General features: G+C 36.5%; 3 protein-coding genes across 4 annotated transcripts; 2 read left to right on the top strand and 1 right to left on the bottom strand.

The window, feature by feature from the left end:
• The first annotated feature begins 12 nt into the window (after window positions 1-12).
• On the top strand, window positions 13-6,462 carry LOC112570983 (kelch-like protein 13). Of its 2 annotated transcripts, XM_025249747.1 has the most exons (4): window positions 13-168; window positions 426-523; window positions 2,698-2,893; window positions 3,385-6,462. In XM_025249747.1, exons 3-4 carry the CDS (start codon window positions 2,713-2,715, stop codon window positions 5,031-5,033), a joined length of 1,830 nt encoding a protein of 609 aa, XP_025105532.1. In that variant the 5' UTR covers window positions 13-168; window positions 426-523; window positions 2,698-2,712; the 3' UTR covers window positions 5,034-6,462. The 2 variants fall into 2 exon arrangements, with proteins under 2 accessions (XP_025105532.1, XP_025105531.1); XM_025249746.1 differs by lacking the exon at window positions 426-523.
• A 314-nt stretch (window positions 6,463-6,776) lies between these two features.
• LOC112570982 (ATP-binding cassette sub-family B member 10, mitochondrial-like) lies at window positions 6,777-14,298 on the bottom strand. Its single transcript, XM_025249745.1, has 12 exons — window positions 13,727-14,298; window positions 13,042-13,448; window positions 12,207-12,341; window positions 11,674-11,820; window positions 11,186-11,321; window positions 10,618-10,713; window positions 9,581-9,805; window positions 9,209-9,288; window positions 8,869-9,049; window positions 8,163-8,206; window positions 7,901-7,935; window positions 6,777-7,640 (listed from the first exon to the last, which is right to left on the bottom strand). Exons 1-12 carry the CDS (start codon window positions 14,154-14,156, stop codon window positions 7,409-7,411), a joined length of 2,148 nt encoding a protein of 715 aa, XP_025105530.1. The 5' UTR covers window positions 14,157-14,298; the 3' UTR covers window positions 6,777-7,408.
• A 367-nt stretch (window positions 14,299-14,665) lies between these two features.
• On the top strand, window positions 14,666-21,586 carry LOC112570985. Its single transcript, XM_025249750.1, has 5 exons — window positions 14,666-14,823; window positions 16,168-16,305; window positions 17,093-17,200; window positions 18,077-18,628; window positions 19,749-21,586. The coding sequence occupies exons 1-5, from the start codon at window positions 14,784-14,786 to the stop codon at window positions 20,090-20,092; spliced, it is 1,182 nt and encodes a 393-aa protein (XP_025105535.1). The 5' UTR covers window positions 14,666-14,783; the 3' UTR covers window positions 20,093-21,586.
• The last annotated feature ends 7 nt before the right edge of the window (window positions 21,587-21,593 follow it).

Below are 21,593 nucleotides of genomic sequence, written 5' to 3' on the forward strand. Positions count from 1 at the left end.
CACGCAGGCGCATTAAGTGCAGGGTCAGATCTTCCGGTCGTCGGAATGTTTAGTTTGTCCAATACAGGTAGGGGATTAGGGTAAATTTACTGACTCATATGTTTCAAAAATAGTCTTCGTCATCAGGAGGACGGTCCAAGCGCAGGGCAGTTGCTGTATCTCTCACTGGTAAGTAATATTTTATGGACAAAAAGCCTAATTATCGGTGTTTTAATGGGACCGTTCATACGTCTCAACATCGCTACAGTGACTGCAGTACCTTTTATCTGCGTGCGATTCTTTTTATCCAGTTTGTGATTATTTCGCAGTTCTTTTATTTGTAAATTCAGAAATCATTGTAAATGTATTCTTTTTAACATGTTGTAGTTGTTTGGTTCTAAAGTATTAATCGCAGTGCTAGTTTTTGTGTTCATGTTGTTCGCCAGCCGAGACAAGGACCCGTCGGATGGACACCGGATTTGAAATGTACCCAACACTGCATTTGTTAATATTTCATCCTTTTAACACATTTCCAGTTGCTGCAGTACGTATACTGATACTTAATGATTCAAGCTGTTAGTATAAGTTGAATTTTAAATTTCGTATTTTTCCTATCTGTATCACTTTTTTTTAAATGGAAAGTAACCAGAAGTAACATCAGTTTTGCACCATCAGGGCTAGGACAGTCACTGGTCAATTCGACCAAGTTGATTCTACCATGCACAGATTGATTTGACCACAGACCGTAGTCAGTTTGACTACTGTTTAGAGTTATAGTTATAAGTTGATTCTACCACTGTTTACAAAAGCTTGCTATTTCAATCGGTCATCACGATGTGACATATTGATTGGTCAGGTATTGTACCTAAACAGCTACATTTTTTTCAGTATGAATTTCTCATGTGTGATGTATTATGTGTAACCACACTACAATTATATATAAAATCCTGAGCATATTGCGCTACTTAAATGAAAGAGACGTAGACATTTTATTAAAAAAATATAATCATAAACCAATCCCCCTACCCATCCACACAAACATTGCATGCAAACGATGAAAGAGTAGCATGCAGGGGTCAACCAATGATGATAGAGGAGACAACATCAAAATTCATTTATTTTGTGGTTGAATCATTGTGGGGATGAGGAAGTAGTCAAATTGACTATTGGTAGTGGTTTAAAAAGTATATGGTTGAATTGACTGGTCCTTGGACATATTTTCATTTCTAAGTATTTCTCCATTTTTCTTTGTGAATATTTTGGTTGATTTGAGTGTGCATGCTCATGTGTATGAACTGGACACAGGATTGCTTGTCTGACAGTATTTATTATTGTCTCATTCATATGATTTAAAATATTTCAGTGTGTTTTTTGTGTTCAGGGTGTTATTGCGTTCTTGTTTTAAAAAAATATTTGAGAAAGATCTTATCGAAAACTATGATATTTTTACATGTGGTGGTTGTCTTGATCAGTACAAGGATTCTAATCAATGATTCTGGCTTAAAGTGTTTCTCACCAGGGAGATATCCATCCCAAGTGATTGTCTCTTACTACTCACTTGAGCAGTATCACAGTTTCACCATTCTTTGTAGTCATTATTCGGACTAGCTCTGCTTATCAAGCATGTGTTATTCATGCCACTGATCTGCAAAAGCTACTGTTTGGCTTCTCTCTTTTGAATTTATTTCCTGTTGATTTATTATTCAAGGAATCAGTTCCTGGTGTACAAATTTGTTATCAACAAAAATTTTAATGAAATAATTCAATAATTGCAAGCAAACTAGCATGTCGTTTAGTTTATTGGCCTACATCATACATATTGTAGGTCTTTGGGTGCCATATGGAAGTCTACTGATAGCCTATAATCTCAGTGGAATTGTGTTATGTATTTTTATAATTTGCATGTTTGTGTGCATGTATGCTATTGCCCAACAATCCATCAGAGTAGTGACATGCTTTTCTTAAGTTTGTTATTATTAAACCTTGTCAAACAACTTCTGATACAATTTGAAACATGTTTGAAGAGAAATGCACTTGATAATATGTTAAAAACATTTGCTGTTGCTTTTAGGGTGCAAATAACATTCTTGATAGATGGTAATGGCAGTGCATTATTATTATTAACAGGCTGCAAATATATTTTTGGTCATTGTTTTAAATATAATTAATTTGGCAAGAACACATTAACTTTTTAAGGTTGCAACTGTTTTTAGCAGAAGCATCAAAGTCCATATGCTATGGAAATGTTTAAGTGTCTGTTTTGTCTCACAATTGTTCTCTATTTAACTGCTATTTCAGAATGCTTCACGTTTTTTTTATTTCAGCTCCAATTTTGATCCATGGAGGTTTTCTTAATAAAAAAAAAGTAGTTAATAGCAGTTATTAGGAAATGTGAGCAAATAGACTTTAATGGGAAACATGCCCATTGGCAAGTTCTTTTTCATGATGTTCTTCACTTAGTAATGCACAAGACTGGACTTCCGTTTGAACAAGAATTAATATTATTAGTATATCAAATTGATATGTAATAATAGAATCATTCAAGAAAACTTATTCAGAAAAAGCACTGTACTGACAGTTTTATGGGTTTTTTTTTTAAATCATGGAGTAGCCATCAGAATAGAAAGAAACTGCTGCAGTTGAGCTAAACAGTATTCTTAATATATCTTCAGAATTTTGGAGACAAATATTTTCAGTTCTGCAGTATTGTTGTTGCAGGCCAGATGATGTTAGATGCGTAGAGGTCGAAAGGTGAGAGTGCTGAGTAAGATGGCAGAGGGGCAGGAGAACAGCTGTGTCAATGGAGACCTGTTCCGGATGGATGAACGCCCAGAGCATGGCATGAAAATTCTACAGGGCTTAAACAAACTCAAGACAGACCATGTGCTCTGTGATGTGACCCTGATAGCCGAAGGTGTGTTTGTTTGCTAATTGCCTTTCTCTGACATGAATTCTGTCCAGTTCTTTTGAAACTCCATTTGAGATACTTGGTTAATATTACAACATGTAAATAATGATGCACTGACTAAAAAATTGTTTCTTGGTCAATTGTATTACAAACAATGCCATTTAAATTTGGCAGGATATGTTACAATTCATTATCATTAATGAGTAAAAGATGACAATTTGTAGATTAAGTATACTAATGGTAGTACTGGATCACATGCTTTAATTGTAAATCTGTTACACAGTCAGGATGTGCAGTGTGTAATCAATACACAATATATAATTGAATAGATTTTGTAAACAATAGGAAATATAATTATCACTCCTATCCTTAGCTTTGGTGAATATTTGTCATTAAACCACCTGTGCATTCAACTCATGCTTTATCTTATACAGTCTAGCCCATAAAAAATTGCAGATGTCTTTTATTTACTGCACTCTTTTTTAAATTTTACACAGGAAACTGCTTTGCCTCTCATCGTGTGATCCTTGCCTCCTGCTCAGACTACTTTCGCTCCATGTTCACCAGTGGCATGCGCGAAAGCAACCAAAAGGAGATTGAACTGAAGGGCATAACTGCCAAGGGCCTGGAGAAGACGCTAGAGGTTATCTATACATCCACCACCACCTTGGAAGGAGACGATATCTTTGATGTCATCGCTGCTGCAACACATCTTCAGGTCACACCTGTGATTGAATTTTGTGAGCGCAACTTCCTGAGTGGGATGACAACATCAAACTTCTATGACTTCATCAACACAGCAAAGCTGTACAGCATGAACAACGCCCTGAAGCAGATAGACGTGTTCATTGCAAAGAACCTTATGCAAATTGCAAAGGAAGGTACCCTGCACTTGCTGACCTACGATCAGATGTGGAACTGTCTGAATAGTGAGAAGCTGTGCCTGAGGGAGATTGACATTTTTCACATCACTTGGGAGTGGCTGCGGCAGGACCCCAACATGACAGACCATGCGCCAGCTCTCATGCGCCTCATTCGCTTCCCACTCATCAGCCCAGCTGATCTCGTGCATCATGTCCAGAGAGTGGACATGATGATGTCCAATCCTGAGCTTCGGCAGATGGTTCTTGCTGCACTGAACTACCATGTAGTTCCCCATTCTCAGCCCCTTGTTTCTACCCCCAACACCCGTCTCCGCTCATACGTGACTCGTCTTGTCAGTGTGGGTGGGAGAGAGATACACCCATACCCTTGCCTCCATGACGAGATTCTGGTCTTTGATGCCAAGATCACCTCCAACAGTCTGCTAAACAGACAGGAAATAGCAGCTCTGCCATCTGCCCTCAGCCACATGCAAGTGTTGGTGTTCAACAATTTCCTTTATGTTCTGGGTGGCTGCACTACTCAGTGCGCCCATGGAGAGTCAGCTGTCAACTCAGTCTTGCGCTATGACCCACGCTTTGATAGTTGGTTCCAGGTGTGCCCCATGCTGAACAAGAGAGCTTATTTCTTTGCTGGGGCTCTTAGTCAGAAGATCTATGCTGTGGGTGGAAAATTCAAGGATGGAAGCTTGGCAACAGCAGAATGCTATGATCCTGCTACTAACTCATGGGAGCTGATTGCATCGATGCCCATGAGCTACCATGCCCACGCTGGAGCTGTGTATGGAAACTTCATCTACATCTCAGGGGGTTACAGTGGCAATCACTTCACACCCGACATGCAGCGGTACGATCCAGTAACCAATCAATGGGAGGATATGGCTGCTATGCTAACACCAAGGGGCTGGCATGTGATGTGTGCCACGCATGATAAACTCTTTGTGTTTGGAGGCTGCAACCTCAACGTGAATCAGCAGGCACAGCCAGAGATGCAGTCAGAATGCTACGACCCTGCCACAGACCAGTGGACCATCATCGCGCCACTGTCGGTCTCACACAAAGAAGCCTCGTGCGTGGTGTATAATGACAACATCTATGTCCTTGGTGGCTACAATGTGCAGACCAAAACTGGCCAGAAGCTTGTCTCAAAGTATGACATTTACACTGGAATCTGGGAAACAGTTGGTGCACTGCCGCGTAGTCTGACTGGGGTTGGCTACTGCACTTTTAAGCTTCCTTGCTACAACCCAGATGAGAAAGATTGATCTTGGCTTTGGGTCAGGGAATGAAACATCGCTGCAGAGTAGTAGTCTCAAAGTTGCTTGTGCTCCTTTAATCCCTGTGTGATCCACATCCTCTTCAGTGGTATGATCACATCTGCTGGTCAGAGCCAGGCAGGGGAGAGCACCCACTGGTTAGGGGAGGCGGCATCTTTGCCTGATTTATTTCTTGTGCAGAATCATTTCCTTGTGGTCAGGACCTGAATGGGGCATAGCTACAGCACAATGTTAGACACTCAGTTATTTCCCCATATTTGTGTCAAAGGATGCATCCCAGTGCTGCTGAAGGTGAGTGAGGGAAATCTGTGAATTTTTGCTTGTGGACATTCTCAAACATAGGGCTGCTTTTACTGCCATGTGGTAAGGATTGAACGACGCCTCTCAGCTTGTAGTTGGTAAGGGAAAGGTGCCCTCCTTTTAATTTTTGAAAAAAGAGGTTGCAGTACTTCTCTTCCCAGCTCACCTTCCCCACTCAAAAGAAAGACATGTATGTTATACTTGCTGTGGTAATTTTACTTCATCTTATTTAACAAGGAAACTCATAGTAGTGGCTACCTCTTTGGTAGTTTATAAAATAGATTATACACTGGCAATAATGCTCTGGTTCATGTAGTGTTTAGTTGTACCAGTAGCTCCCTATTCTCTTTCTCTGATACGGTTGTGATGCTTAAAATGTCAAGCAGCTTGGCCTTACAGGGAATGAAAAGTGAACTTGTATATTTAAAACATTACTAGAATTGGACAAAGTAGCAGATACCTTTTTCCCCCACTCTTTGAAAACTAAAGGGTAATCATTTTTAAACATACATGCAAAGCTAGCACAAGGCTTATCTATTGATACTTAGATGTTAGTGTGAGAGTGCTGCACAAAAGAAAGGCAGAAGATGTATAATGACATTCAGATAGCAGTAAGCCCTTTGTTCCCTCCAACTGAGCTGAAATAGCTATGTATGAGGATGGATCATGTACCATAAAATGCTTCAGACTCTTATAAGCAAATTATCTGTACCATTTTTTTTAAAACAGGTCATATATACATTTCCCATACTTTCATTAACATCAAAACAGAGACCAAATTGGCATCTAACATTGCACAGAACCTACACAAGACATAGGGTGTGTGTTTATTTCTGTGCAAAATGAATTGCTGATTTGTGTGTTGAAATTCAGGCATCAGCATTTGTGCAAACATACATTTGCAGCGTCATTCTGCTTTCAGTGTGACTTCTTAAGCACTTGTGTAATTTTTCTTTTCCATTTCCGTCTCTCTCCTTTTGTCTCTGTCTTGTCAGATTGTTACTTGTTATGGGAAAATGTCAAGGCGTCTTTCTGTTTTTACAAGTAGACATTTTAAGATTTTTTTAAGCACTTAGACCGCTCTCACTCAATAAAGATATTGATTGGAGTGTCTCCATATCCTGGTTTGTAACATTTTTGCTTGTGTGGAGTGTAATATCTTTAAGCCTTTGCAACTGTTTTAGTATCTATGCAGGAGGTTCACCTGCACCTGTCTTCTCTCCCTTTATTACAGATGCTAAAACTTCAGCAGTGAAAATACACAAGGTCTATAGCCTGTGTAAATGCTCCCATACTTCTCCCCTCCAGTCATGTAAAGGACCTTGCACTTAGGGTGGAGAGAAGCAGTTCTAGTTACCAGCATGTTCTATAAAAGCGCGTGTGCATTTTCACACACAGCAACGCCTAACTTAAGACAAATTTTATCCTGTACAGAATTATCAAATATCCTCTTTATTACAGGCAAATAAAACACCAGTTTTAATTACAGTTCTATTCACATTAAAATCAATAACAGCAGATACATAACATCTATACGAAGCATTTGCAAGGAGCTTCTCAGTAACATTCTACAGGTATGCTTTACAAACATTCTACCATCTAGGCATCTACTTTCTATCAACCTTGTTTTTCTACCAAAATATATATTAATAATTCATAGCAGGAGACAAAATCTGCAAACCCATAAAAGTATTAACTACTACATTGAGTATTTCTGTAATAGAGGGTTATGTACTAATGCCCTTACGTGAATGCTCTTCAAGTATTTCATGATGGTCTTGCCCTCTAAACACTTTTAAATCATATAAGATTATTTGATTTGAAATTATGCATATTAGACCAGAAAAACTGCTTTAAAATTAAATATACAAAATAATTTCCCCAGGGAAAAGGAAAAGAAGGCTTGATGGATAAACATTTTTGGTCCAGCACAACTATACATTACACTGTCATAATATGTTGACAAGCAAATTACCAAATGCATCACACATAAATGCAAATTTATTCCTGTCTTGTGGTATTGTGAAAGCCCTCCATGGTTATGTATGTAAACTCTGGAACTATCAAGAAAGTGAGATTGTCTGCCGTTCAACAAGCTTCTTGAAGAACCCTTCATTAATGGACATCAACTCACTGTATGAGCCTATCTCTGCAATCTGTCCTTCGTTTATGACAGCAATTTGGCCAGCTGTTTTTATGGTGGACAAACGATGTGCAATAGTTAAAACTGTGCGGCCAGCCATCAGCTTGTCCAGAGCATCATGAACCAGGTACTCGCTTTCCGCATCCAAAGCACTAGAAATGGTTTAAGAGCAGTGAACATTCTCTGTATTTTAATTCATAACATGTATATCTTTAAATGCATAAAACATTTGGTAAAAGCAAGCTTTTGAAATGAATAATCTGAAACAGCTAAATATATTACACTGCACATGCCTAAAACAATTCAATCTGGCATAGCAACATTAACTTTATTTAAAAGAAAAAAGCTGTGGATGGAAGCCATGAAGCTAGCTTTAAACAAAAAATTTTTTTTTATGATTTTCTCTACATACCTTGTAGCTTCATCAAGAAGCAGAATTTCTGGATTCTGAAAATGAAAATTGTATCGCTGAAAGATTTTCTTATAGTATTCTCACATGCAAGAAAAATGTTTATATAAACTTTACCCAATTTACAAAATTCACACTATATTTTGCATCACCAAGTTTGGTATTACTGTAACGGAAGCTTTGCAGCCTGTCAGTTTTACAAAGTCTAGCATGATCTAACAATTCGTTTGTACTAAATGGCTGTACATTTTTCACATAGCTTTACCTTTAGAATGGCTCTGGCAATAGCTATTCTTTGTCTCTGACCACCTGGAAACATTTTAATTGACTTCATTAATAGATTGACAGAATGCTTAAATTAATGACTATAAAGATTAGCTTCTCTTTCTTAAAAAATGAGAAACAGCTTTCTTCAGTAAAATCAGAAATCTCTTTGATTAGTGGTGCTATTTCATTACATCAAATTATTCAAAAATAATGACATTAAAGGCCTTCAGTAAATTCTTCTGTTTGCTTGGCATGACTACTTAAAAACACCTTTGAAATGTTATTTTAAAATGAACTCTACTGAACAACTGAATGCAAAGAACATTTTTAAAGCGTGTAAATTTTAAACAAGTCTATCTGTAAAAGGTAAGGCTGTAGCCTACAACTAATCAAGAAAATGAGAAAATATTTGACACCTATTTACAACAAAATTGTTTCCAGTTTCTGATCGTTATTCCATTCAGCTTTACTAAGTCCAAAAGGAGACAAATCTAGAAATACTATATGTATGCATCCAAAACATTTGTTCAGTATCTAAATAATACAAATAACTTGTGAATTAAAATAGTAATGCACACCAAATGAGGATTTTTGTGGTTTAAAATTTCTTGTGAAATCATGTATTTACATTTTTAAAATTTCCATGCTTTAATGTTGTGTTTCTCAATTTATGCTGATGGAAGTCCAAAGATATTTGACTCTACCTGATAACATCAATCCCCTTTCTCCAACCAGTGTATCAAAGCCTTCTGGAAACCCTTTGACAAAGCTGTAAGCATTGGCCTTTCTAGCTGCCTCTTCAATCTGATGTAAAGTAACAGAGTCTGGATCGGTTGCTCCATATGCAATGTTTTCACCCACCGAGCAAGAAAATAAAATTGGTTCCTGAAATGCAATAAGTACATTTAAAAAAAAAAAACTTGCTTGGATTCAAGATGTGGTAGGTTCTAAGATTTCCACATACAACATATACATGCACACACAGACCAATGAATTTTTTTTAAAATATAAGAAAGGGGGGAGAGGAACTCATATTTCAGCTACCTGGCTGACAGTTCCAATATGTGAACGCAGCCATGTTGGATCTAGTGTTTTGATGTCATGGCCATCTAGTATGATGCTTCCTGGAAAACAAAAAGTTGTAACATGATTTAATAGATAAATATAGTGGATGCTCTTTAAAAAAAAAAGTAGAAACTGAAAATCCCACAACAAAATGATCCATGATATTTTACACTATTTTATTCAAGACCTCTTCTTGCATAACGTTGAATATCAGTGTCTTGTGCAGATCGTAAGAAATAATTTTACATCATTATGCTTTAGTCTTATCAGCTAAGCAAACAAAGCTAAAACAATCCAAGTAATGTATGTGCTTTCAATCAAGGCTGTAAACCTAGGAGAATTAATAATTACCAGAAACTGGATCATACAATCTGAGAAGTAGACCAAACACAGTTGATTTGCCAGATCCACTTGGCCCAACCACAGCAGTCACTTGTCCTGCAGATGCTCTGAGGTTAAAGTTGTTGAAGATAATTATATCAGGGCGTGATGGATAGCTGAACACAACATCGCAAAAACTGATGTTTCCCTGTACAGCTGGAAGTGTCCGCATAAACTCTGCAGGGAGCTCAAGTGCTGTGAAAAAATGTCAAAAATAATACTCAGCAGTTTTATTCAGAATCAATTATGAAAGTACTCAAAATGCCAATAATCACATTAAAAATAGCCGACAGCTTGGAAGTGAAAGTCATCCCGTAACCTTTTTCAGATTATCACTGCCTTACCTTCCCCAACCCTCTCAGGAGTCAGGTACCCATTTCCACCGGGTGGGTTGACGGGGGAAAGTGAGCTACGCTACTTGGAATTGAACCAGTACACCTCTCAATTCAGACGCCAGCACTCTAACCACTCAACTGTTTGGTCTCCCAAGAATCTTGGAGACTAAATGGTAAATGACAGTTTATGATGTTCAATTATATACAACGATTAATGATATATATCTCAATGGAAGATCTTGTTACAAGGAGTAAGCTCAGTTTATGAGAGATGCAAATACAAACTTGGAGTAATAAGATTATTCTTAGTTTTTCTGTAATGCTGCATGCTTTCAATATGGAGTGGTTCATAGGCATGACATTACTTGTGCATTCTTGACAAGTAATTACAAAAGTTAACTGTTGCAGGCGGAGGTAGAGCTTTCAGTTGTTAATAATGAAAATATGCAAAGAAGAATAGACAGATATATGTGTTTAACCTCAAACAATGAAGTCTAAATTATATCTGCTTCTACATTACTTCTTATGGCACGAAAGCACAGTACTAGAAGGACTAGCATTTAACGACATTATACACCTTTTTTCAAAATTTTGTGACAAATCATACGTCTTTCTTTCAACCCATAGCTACCAAACCAATTTTTTTAAGACATAAAAGTCAGTGTTTTATACCTGAAACAGGAATTAAAGGCTTGCGATCTATTAATTCCCAGAGCCTATAGCTTGCTCCAAGCCCTCGATTCAACTCAGTGTAGAAAGAACTCAGACCTACACAGATGTAAATTCATGAAAAATAATTTTTAAGCAGGACAGCCTCTCATTGAAATTCTTAAACTAGAAAAATAAAAAAAGTAAACGCAGTTGTATGGTCAAAGAAATGTGAGGTTTACAGCCTTCGCTTATCTGAGGGCCCATTTCTTCTCCCTTATTGCCTTACCCTACCCAACTCTCTAGGAGTCAGGGACTCAATCTAAAGCTCAGTGAGCATCATTTTAGAAGACTAGGGTATCTGCTTCCCCAAGAAAATTAAACTGCCTGGTAAGAAGTATCATACATCAAATATTTGTGAAAGTATCACAAATTATTTATTCCTAAAAGTATGGTGTGTTTACAAAACAGTAATCAAAATTGTCTGTGCATCAATAAAATGGAACAGAAACAATACCAAATTACAATGGATAGTATTTTCTTTAGGACACCTATTAATGTTATGTTTAATTAAAATAAATAAATGTAAAACCTCCAATTGAGATTCCAACATAAGCTGCATACAAAAGAAAAGCAGAGAGTTCTCCCACTGTTATCTGAGATTCTGTCATCATCATGCCTCCATAATAAAACACGGACAACACAATCAGATTGCCTGTCAACCCTGTCTGAAAAATACAGCACCAGGCCCAGAATTAAAACTCAAATATGCATTTAATTAAGCGTTTGATATTAGATATAATTTTATAGTATCCTTGTATACACAATACAGACCATAAGCAAAATGTTCTCACACTTGTGCAACCATTGACATTTTAAACCTTGCCTGCATCTACTACACCAGGTGCTTGGTGAAATTAATGCTGTAGCAAAAATTCTATAAGTATTTCATTTAGACTCCTTTCTAAATAAAATGAAAAACAGTGAATTAACCATTATATTTCTTGCTGCAATTTAACCTATTATTAGAGACATAATTTCTTTTATTTAATGACTGAGAAAATTGTCAAAGAACTTTACAAAGCCAAAGAAGATTCCTCGTGCCAATGACTCTTTATAGGAAAGCTTCAGAACATCTTGGATTTTCTGCTCATAGGTTTTACACTCCTTGTCTTCATGGGCAAAGGCTCTGACTGTACGAATGTTACTAAGCTTCTCTTCTGCCAGCTGGGATAAACAGTTGTTACTCAAATTTTTTTTAAAATTCAAAACATGTAATAAGTGACATGTCTATGTGTAAGAAGTATATTAATCTATGCAGCACAGGGCAATAAGCAATGCTAATACACAGAAAATATGTTGGCACATTTCATTCAAACATTTTCTATTGTAATCCCTAAAAATGTGCAAAACTAGGAAAACTCCCCAAAAAATAAACATCCAGTTTTCCCTCAGTAAATAATCTTGCTTTACATGTTACATTATTGTTCACAAGAACAAGATCTTAAAGTTTCCTTTATGAAGTACTAACAAAATACTGCTCATTTTAAGAGTTGTATAAAATGCAATGCATCAAATTCAAAAAAGAAAAAAATAATAAGTAAAATGGTTACCTCAGTAGCACTGGCAAGCGAGTCTTGAACCCGTCGTGTAATACCTCGCATGTAACGCCCATAAATAATGGACATGGCTGCTACAGGTGGGACTACGGCAAGTGAGAAAAGAGCTAATTTTGTTGATACATACACCTTAAAAAAAAAAAAGTCACTTTTAGTGGTCTTGACAAATCTCAAAATTAGTGGAATGTCAGAATCCTTTCAATAAACCTAGGTTACTGTTGCTATTGCCACCATCATCAGTATTGTAGACAGTGTTACAAATGTTATTTAAAAAATATCAATAAGTAGAACAAAACAGACAATACCATTATTTGATGAAACAAATTAGACTTGCTGAGGCCTGTAGCAGAGAGCCATTCAACCCATATCATGAGAGATACAAATGGTCGAGTTATAGAAATTATGTGATATCATCTGTTTTGTCCAGCTGATACCCTAACCTAAACCTATCCCTAACCCTGTCATTCATTATATATTACATTATTTGTATACCTTGACTGACTAGTATCTTCTGTCAGGCATCAATGCCCACATCCACCTTAGTTAAATGACAAATCCCATTTGTTCCCATCATACAGCCAGTACACTTATATTCCCCATCCAATATACACATTAAATAATCTTCATTGTTTCAGACCTTCCATACATTCATAGAACTTTTAAAAAACACTTTGAGTCAGACTCTCTCCCTCAGATATTCATTTCCATAAACGCAAATACTAAAGTTTATATATACATACACTTATCCACATGCGCACACATATACTAACGAAGATTACAGTAATAAAGCTTTAGTTATCATCTCATGCTGACATCAGGCTAAACTTACCATCATCCCTACTCCACCTATTGCCTGTGCAAAAGCCCGCAAACCATCAGAAATGTTCATTGTTACAGAGTTGCCAACAAGACTTGTATCTGTTGACAAGCGATTTATGAGTTCTCCAGTCCTTGTTTTATCAAAAAAGCCAATCTCTTGCTTAATCAGAGAGCCAAACAGCTTCTCTCTCAATCTCTTGATGATGCGCTGGCCTGCAATCTGCATCAAGTAAATGCGACCAAAGTTAGCAGCACCTCCAATTATAAAAACACAGACCAGAATCTGACAGATGTTGTTAAGGCGACTAATAAACTGTTCATCCTGTGATGTGGTGTATATGACATCTATGACTTTCCCCATACAAAATGGCACAGACATTGTCACACCACTTGAAATCAACAGCAATCCCACAGCACCTGAAACCAGATGAGATTTTATTTAAATGTAAATTATCAAATGCAAAATTGCAACCACTGATACTTTTTTTTTGCCCATTCATCATCAGTTTCATCCCTTAAAAATTACCCTTTTCAAAACTCGGGCATAACATCTTCAATGCCACAATATTCTGTGATGACATTAAAGAAGAATAGTTTACATCAGACCACCAATTTCATTTGTATAAAAACTCCACTCTTCTTCCATCGTTAGCATGATCTATTTATCATCATTTAACATAGGCACCAACTAGTACCTAATATTCTCCATTTCTCTGGGGCTGACAGATTAAGCAACCTCTTCACTTCTGAAGTCTTTGGAAGGGTGGATTGCTTGCTTTCCACTTTCACTGTTGGCTTTTTAACTCCCGGGTTCCTGGCTTCTGAGCTTTTGTATCGGCATTGAAAAGCGTTTGTACGGAAATTGGTTTTTGTTGCACTACACGAAATATTGCAATGAATATATTGTCTCCAAAAATGGTGGACGGAGTTCCCTCTATGCAGGCAATACTGCGCTGTGGTCTGCTTTTGCCATTTGTACAATTTGAAACATTCTGTTAAACTATTATGATGCCTAACGTGGGATTGACCTATCAAGGGTCGAGTGTATGTGTTCAAAGACAGCACTCTAATCGAATTGTTGCACTTGAACACATACATTCTGTCGCACAATAGTTTCCAAGCCATTGTCAGTTAGTTATGTCGTTTATCATACGATAATTGTATTTCTAGATGAATTCTCGTTAACTTTCCGGTTTTCTTCTAACATATGCTTTTAAGTAGACATTTTGCCCTGTCAACCAACTCGACAAAAAGTGAGTTGTTCCCCTTTATTGTAACAAAAAATAGTGATACTCAACATACTATATACCATATGTTTAATAACAAACAGCATCAACAAAACAAGTAATGGAGAAGTTTTAATAAATATAAATACTATATAGTTTTAAATATTATTTCATATTGTTTCTCTCTTTTTTTCCGTCTGGTTAATCACTGCTGGAATGTCAATGCTGGAGTTAGGGGAGTTTACCTACGATCCTTATCAGTTTAATTTATAAAGAATGATTGAAATGCACCTAGATGCGAACATCATTGCTGTTGTTTTTTTTAGATGGTTTCAAGAATAATAGTGCTTTCTAATTAAAATAATAAATCGTTTTGTATCAAGAATAATTATAAAACCTATGCAACGCACTTGATGACCACTTTACTCATCGTCATCACGCGATCGAGCAGTGTGAGATCGGGGATTCCCGATAGATCGTCTTCGCAACTATAAATCATTCGCGTGTTAATGAGAAAGATTTTCAAATGGCGGAAGGCGGAGATGAATTAGTTAATAATCTTGAGGGTAAGTTTGTGAAATAATTTCGCTTAATACATAACCTTTATGTTTGTATTAAATCGTAGTCGGATCACAACACGACGAGTAGACGAACATTTACGGCGTGGACTCAAAACACGATTAGTAATGTCCGTGCTCATAGGAATTCGGTCGAACAAGTTATAATTGATTATTGAAGACAAACACGTTTCTTGTTGCTTCCATTTTATAGACATACATGGCTACGTTTTTCAATTTTGGCGACGGTTGTTAACGAATCCTCTATAGTGTAGTTCGATTGTTATTGTTTTCTGGGTTGGGGAGTCTGATTTAATTCACCTTTTTAGCCATTGATCTTAAATTTGTTCATTTTATTAAAACTTCCTGGTTGAGTCCTGGCCATTTCAGAAATGCCATGTGCTTTGAATTGGAGTTATTTGTGTGTCATTGATCATTACTTGTATAGCTTTTGCCTCCTCCCAATTTAAGTATCTATATATAGGGAGGGTCATATCACGAACTTGTATATTGCCTATACACATCCATAGTCTTATGCAAGAGGGTATGGGAGGTCAAGTGAACATGTACACAGAACACACACCCGTCTCCTGAAACTGCGCTGTAAACTATCACGAATAAAGATCAAGTTAAAAGCACAGATCGAATAGGAGAGATTTAATACTTTTCTCACTTATCTTTAAGAACATTGAGTGTATGGTAATGTATATGTTTGCTGATAATTGGATGGATGTCTAGAGAACTATCTCAATCAAGCAAGTGTAGATATGTATATGCGTGACTTTGACTTGAAACAGTAGAACAGAAGTTAAAATGGAAGATGATCGTTTGCAAACATTTCAGATTTATAATAATGGGCTATACAAGGCATGTCACTATAGCACCTATAAATAACTGGTACTTCAGATCTTTAGTAGAGTTTATAATAATATATCTACTCAGTGCTAAAGATTAGATTAAAATTAAGATCACAGAATAAAAAGGACCAAATGTTTGAGGACAAATCCATTACACTGATGGCACAAGACACAATTATTAATTGAGTCTTATCTGTCAGGCCTAATTTTAACTGATGCAAAAAATTTTTTTTAAAATATACCATCATCTGATTCATTAAAGGCACTTAATTAACAGCCCATTCTTCTGTCTTCAGTCTCCACAGTTTCTCTCTTTTCTGTTCAGTGGAATCATACCCTGATGCCTTGATTCAGGAATATTAAAGTGTCATGCCTACTGCCTTTGAGTAACACATTTGTACAATAATATCCCTACTATTTTAGTGTGTGCTTCTAAATACTATTATTTTCCTAAAGCAATATTTGGATTCATTCTCTCTTAACATTTTGCTTGTAGAAAATCAAAATCTGAAGAACTCACAAGGGAAGATGCTGCATTGCTTGAATATGGGGTTGCCAGAACTACCTGTTGCCCACACATCAAGTTCAGGAAGTTATATCACATATAATATATACTCCGTGAAAAGTAGTACTGGTAAGGCCTTTTTTCTAGTTGCTTAAATGCTAGATGAGAGAAAAATACTGTCTGCATGTAGTTTTGGGGAAACACCATGCAGATGATTGCTTAATCTTCAGAAAATTTTCATGGAAGTATCTTTACAGAATCAAAAGCATTTTGACAGAGTTGGAAATAAAAGTACAAACATTTGTATGTCAAAAGACATCATGCTCAAGAAAAAAAAACAGAGCATGTGTAGATGTGAACACATGGGCATATTGTTCTCTAAGCAAGGATTCATGTATAGATCCATATATATGTCGACTGGGTATGCTCACCTAAGGCAATCACATTTTTCACTTTCTTATATCTGTTTCAATTTATACTTTGTCAGTTTAAGCTTCATTTCGTAATGACTGTGCAAGGTAACACTAGAGCATTTATTTTTTTTTCTTTTTTATTGTTTTTTTGAAGCTGCCATATTCTTTCTTCTCCCTTGTCTCCTTTTCTCCCATCAAAGTTGTTTCACCTGTATGTATGTTTTAGTGGGGACTTTTCTGTAATGTGGGTGTGCAATATGACAGTGATATGTTTCATTTGCATTTCGAAAGCCACTAGACTACTTTCATTTGTGTGAATTTGATATTCCTGGGACATCCATATTAATACAAACACCTATGGCAGTCACATTGCCTGGTTTTTTTTTCTGTTTGTATTTTGTCAGTATAAGCAAAGCATTTCTGAATCACTGTACAGGTTAACACTAGTACATTTCTTTGTTCCCTTGGCAGTATAATTGCATATTATTGAATTTGTTTCTCAGATCTCAAGGGACCATTGCAGGATGCACCCCCACTTAGTCCTGTTCCTCAGGTTGCTCAGGATCCTCAGGTGACTTCCACGACAGAGAGAGATTTGGATTATTCAAAAGGTGAATGCACATGAAAAACATGTTTCCTTTCTAGAATTTAATGTGTTTCCAGAATGCATGAAGGTGAATATCGTTGTAAATTTCAGTCTTTTGAGCACACCTGTTAAGCTGCACCCACAACATTTTTTTAAATCTTAATTTTTTTTAACAAATAAGTTGCACTGGTTTATAATATACAATTTCAAAGCTGCTTCATAGGCATTTTGTCCTGTTTTTGGCATGATGAGGGTATTTGCTTAGCAGCTGGTCTGAATGCTTCAGTTGTATGCTGCTTTGATTTAAAATTTGAACAGTTAACACTGTAACACTGTAACAATGTTAACAGTTAACAATTAACATGGAGCTCATTGAAAAATAAATCAGATGTGGACAAATCTGGAAAAGTCTGCAAACAAGCCACATCACTGTTTGAGCTGCAGGGTTTAAAGCAGAGGAAAAAAGTTGTGGCTTATATTCTGAAATTGATTGTAAATAACTGAATGTCTTGACAATTTTTTTAAAAACTGTATAAAAGTGTTAAGCGAAGGTATCACAAAAAAAATCCAATTTAATGTTAGTATATTTAGAGTTTTGTGACTAATCTTTTCTGTTACTTATTCCAGCATGTCATTTGCATAATTATAATTTTTCTTAAAACACATTCTAAATTAAAAGATGGACAAAGTGCAAAATGTTTTCACTGGCAGAAAACATTTGCTCAGAATGAAATTATTCATCAGTTAGTATATTGTAATAATCTTATCCCACACATTTGAAAGTAGTTTTACACTTGGGTTAGCATTAAATACATGTTTTGAGTGCAGCATGTTTAATATTTTAAGTACACTGGTAACCTTTCCTTTTTTTAATTACTTACACTTACATTTGTAATGGAAGGGTCTGAAGAACACAAGTTAACAGGCCAGCGGTACCAATCAGCTCAACCTGACTCAACCTATTGTGAAAATGGAACTTACTCTGCATCAAAAACATCATTAAGAAGCTGCAGCCCAGAAGATGTCTGTTCAGAATCACAACAATTCCTCCCCTCTTCCAGCAACTTGCAAGCTCAGACTTGCTTGAGCAGTCCTCATGAAAGCCTTCGCAGTCCATCCTGCTCGCAGCCAAATGATCTTAATGTAGTCAGCAGTCCCCAGCCCACACCGGGATCAGGGTCAAACATGACTTTTCCAGCATTTTATTCACCTTTCATGCAGCCGGGAAGTGCTCCTGGAGTCTCCTGGTTACCTTATTGCGCACCTGTGTGGTTCCCCCCAACGACTATGGTACCAGGGCCACAAGGGGTAAGCATAAATCCATATATGCCACCATTTGGAAGTGGTGGCATGCCAAGCTCTCCATATTTTTACCCTCCATGTGTTCCTCCTGCTGCTACACCAGGACCTTCCAGTGTCGGGAATGGCTCATCGTCGTCGTCTGAGAGTGAAAGTAAGCAAAATGTATTTTTTTTTTTAAATGTGTGCGATGTTTGGAGGGTGAGGGTAAAAAAGAAGGAACTCAAGTATTCAATTTAGAGCAGTCACATCCTTTTCATGTAAAAAATTTTTGATTGCCAAAATACAACCACGTATCCAAAATGAGAGGAATCAAGATAAATAGTAATTTTTATGACTGCTAACATAAAATGTGGAACATCACCCACTTTGACATGTTTTGCTTGCTTCATCACAAAGGAATTTTGAAAAAGATTTGTGTCTGTGTGTGTATATATATATACTGTCATTTAATTTAAAAAGGAAAGGAAAGTAATGTGGAGAAAGGACTTAGCTTTTAAACACAGTATTAATTTCCATTCGTGAATGAAAAGAAAAAAAGAAAACAACTGACAGATTTTCCAGTCTGACAAAACTAGGCATATCACCAGCTCCTGTAAGCCAGTGCATCGGCATTGTTTACAAGACGTGCTTCTGTTACGACTGTATCAGCTATTGGGAAAGCGAAACTTTTACTCTTGCTGGTATTCTGCATGCTGTCTAATCGTGTAGACATTTGTAATGAGAGATGTACAAGTATCATTCGAATCAGACTCATGCTTTAAGATAATATATTTTACGTCGAGTGCTCTCTCACAGACATGAGCTAAACATGCATGGAGATTAACTTGCATGGGTATCCATAATCCCACACATCTATAAAACACACACAAACATATTTTAATTACCTAAAACATCTTGGCAACTGAGCATGATTGTCAGTTCTCGCATGCCAACGAGGTGGTTCAGTGGCGCTATGGTTAGTGCCTGTCACCAATACAGTGAGGATTGGCTGCCTTGGGTTCAGATTTTGTTAAGGGCATGCTGTTCTTTCTCTGCATGTGGCATCTGTACACAGGGCTGGCTTTGCCGTGATATAGCAATAGTTGCTGGCCCAGCATAAAACACCTATTCCCCTACCTCCACCATGGCGAACAAAGCTAGAGGATTGCTGATCATGATGATTATTTGTATTGTCTGTTTTACTTAGTTTTTTTTTATCTTTTGTCCTCAAGCAAAATAGCAGAATTGTGGATATAAATGTTATATTTGCTTTGTTATGGTTTCTTTCACAGATGAACCAACCTCCCTTAAATATGGGATGAAAATTAATGATGAAACTCGAATAACAAGTCTTCCTTTTCCTATGATAAGATGGATTTCCATGAAAATGGACGATACATATGCAGAGAAAAACTGGCAAGATGTTGCTGATCGTCACGGCTGGATCTATGAAAAGATAAATGAGCACAAACAACAATGCTGTAACTTTCAAAGGAGTTTTTTTGAATGGATGCTTAAAAAAGATACATTTAGTACTTACACAGTTGGAAAGTTTAAGGCAGACATGAAGGCTATTCGACGGATGGATGTTTATGAAGATTTTGATGGTGAACTGAACAAACATCTCATGAAATGAAGTGACATTTTGGATAAACCTTATGAACTGTACTTGCCTGTTAAATATTTTGGTGTGCTTTTCATTTTTTTTAAAGCTTCATGGCAGCTAGCCCACTATTTTTCTTTAGCAGCTTAAACTTTGTAAATGAAACAACAATTTATGAAATTTCTTTTTTTTTTAAAATCTAAAGAATTAACATGTATGCTCCTTTGTCAGTTACCCATCGCAAATTCGTTGGAAGTGTAGGGAACATCGTTGTGCTTTTACTGAATGAAGACAACTTTAGCTTTACTTTCCAACTAATGCTTATATTTTGTATATCACTGAGAAGACAGTAGTTGATATATCATGCCCAATACAATTGACACAATGCATCAGAGTGAAGTAAGAAAAGTGCTGTAGAAGAACCTTGTTTGACAAAGTATATGGGCTTTGTTTGCTATCTGACCCCTTCATCTTTCTCACCTCCCACTGTTGTTTTTGTTTTGTTTTTTTGCATGCTATGCAAATCCATTTGATACTAATCGAATGTTTTCTATAATTTACAGAAAGTTGCTTTAATTTAAATTCCGTATGGTCTTTAAAATAATGTTACCTGTTGTTTGTGGAGGCTTCAAGTGAAGTCCACCAGTCATGCCAAGCAGCATTTTTAGCGATATTTTAACATTTAATGGGTTTGTTGTGCAATATATAGGCCTCTGTACCAAATTGCAGCAGAAATAGCTTTATTTTCTTAATAGCAACAAAATGGAGAACTATTCAAAAGAAAAACAGAGAAAGACAATGAATTGCTGGTTACCACTGAAGAAGTAGCATCACCTTTTAACTTTCTGTTTTATTTAATGCCTCTTGGATCCCAGTTAGAAATGCAGTTTTTAACAGTAGTCACGTCCATGTTTGCATCCTAAATAGAATGGAGATGGTTATCGAGAAATACTAAGTATTAAGTATTGCTGCACAGTGTACAGTGAATATGAAAAAGTTTACAAATAACACATTCTCTGCATTTCACTACTTATCTGTGTGAACTGTTTATGTGCTACACAATGGCCACAGTAATGGGGATGATTTAATGTGAGGACATGCATGATACAAAATCACAAACAAGAGCATGCTGGAGACATCAAGTTAAATGGTTACAGCATACAGAAATAGTGTGTTCTATGTAGAAACAATTGTCAGAATTTGTCTTACCATTTGTTTCTGAATGTGCTAATCCTATCCAAAACGTGTGTGGATGTGGGCATGTTTGCATCTGAGGTGAAATGGTAGTGTGTGTGTGTGTGTGGGGGGTTACAGATGCATACATTTGGTGTATACTGAGATAAAAAAAACCTCAAGTACATGTGTGTATAAAATGTATGTTGTTTTTACATTGAAAAAAATTTTGCTGCTACATGTTAACATCTTTTTGATGGTTAAAAAAAAATCACAGAAATGTCTGTTTCTAAATACCTGATTGCTTTATCATTAAAATGCCCAAGCATGAATAAACAATAATTATAAAAAACATCACAGA

Source organism: Pomacea canaliculata, linkage group LG8 (genome assembly GCF_003073045.1).
Source record: "Pomacea canaliculata isolate SZHN2017 linkage group LG8, ASM307304v1, whole genome shotgun sequence".
NCBI classification, from domain to species: Eukaryota; Metazoa; Mollusca; class Gastropoda; order Architaenioglossa; family Ampullariidae; genus Pomacea; species Pomacea canaliculata.

Bases quoted from the DNA above. Each gene is read 5' to 3' on its own strand.
- LOC112570982 (XM_025249745.1), bottom strand. From the start codon at position 14,156: ATGGCTTGGAAACTATTGTGCGACAGAATGTATGTGTTCAAGTGCAAC. The intron at 8,207-8,868 runs GTAGAGTCAAAT...AAATGTTTCCAG, and splicing joins AAGGGGATTGATGTTATCAG to GTGGTCAGAGACAAAGAATA. The intron at 7,641-7,900 runs GTATGTAGAGAA...AACCATTTCTAG, and splicing joins CTTCTTGATGAAGCTACAAG to TGCTTTGGATGCGGAAAGCG.
- LOC112570985 (XM_025249750.1), top strand. From the start codon at position 14,784: ATGGCGGAAGGCGGAGATGAATTAGTTAATAATCTTGAGG. The intron at 14,824-16,167 runs GTAAGTTTGTGA...TTTTGCTTGTAG, and splicing joins ATTAGTTAATAATCTTGAGG to AAAATCAAAATCTGAAGAAC. The intron at 16,306-17,092 runs GTAAGGCCTTTT...TTTGTTTCTCAG, and splicing joins CTCCGTGAAAAGTAGTACTG to ATCTCAAGGGACCATTGCAG.
- LOC112570983 (XM_025249747.1), top strand. From the start codon at position 2,713: ATGCGTAGAGGTCGAAAGGTGAGAGTGCTGAGTAAGATGGCAGAGGGG. The intron at 2,894-3,384 runs GTGTGTTTGTTT...AATTTTACACAG, and splicing joins TGTGACCCTGATAGCCGAAG to GAAACTGCTTTGCCTCTCAT.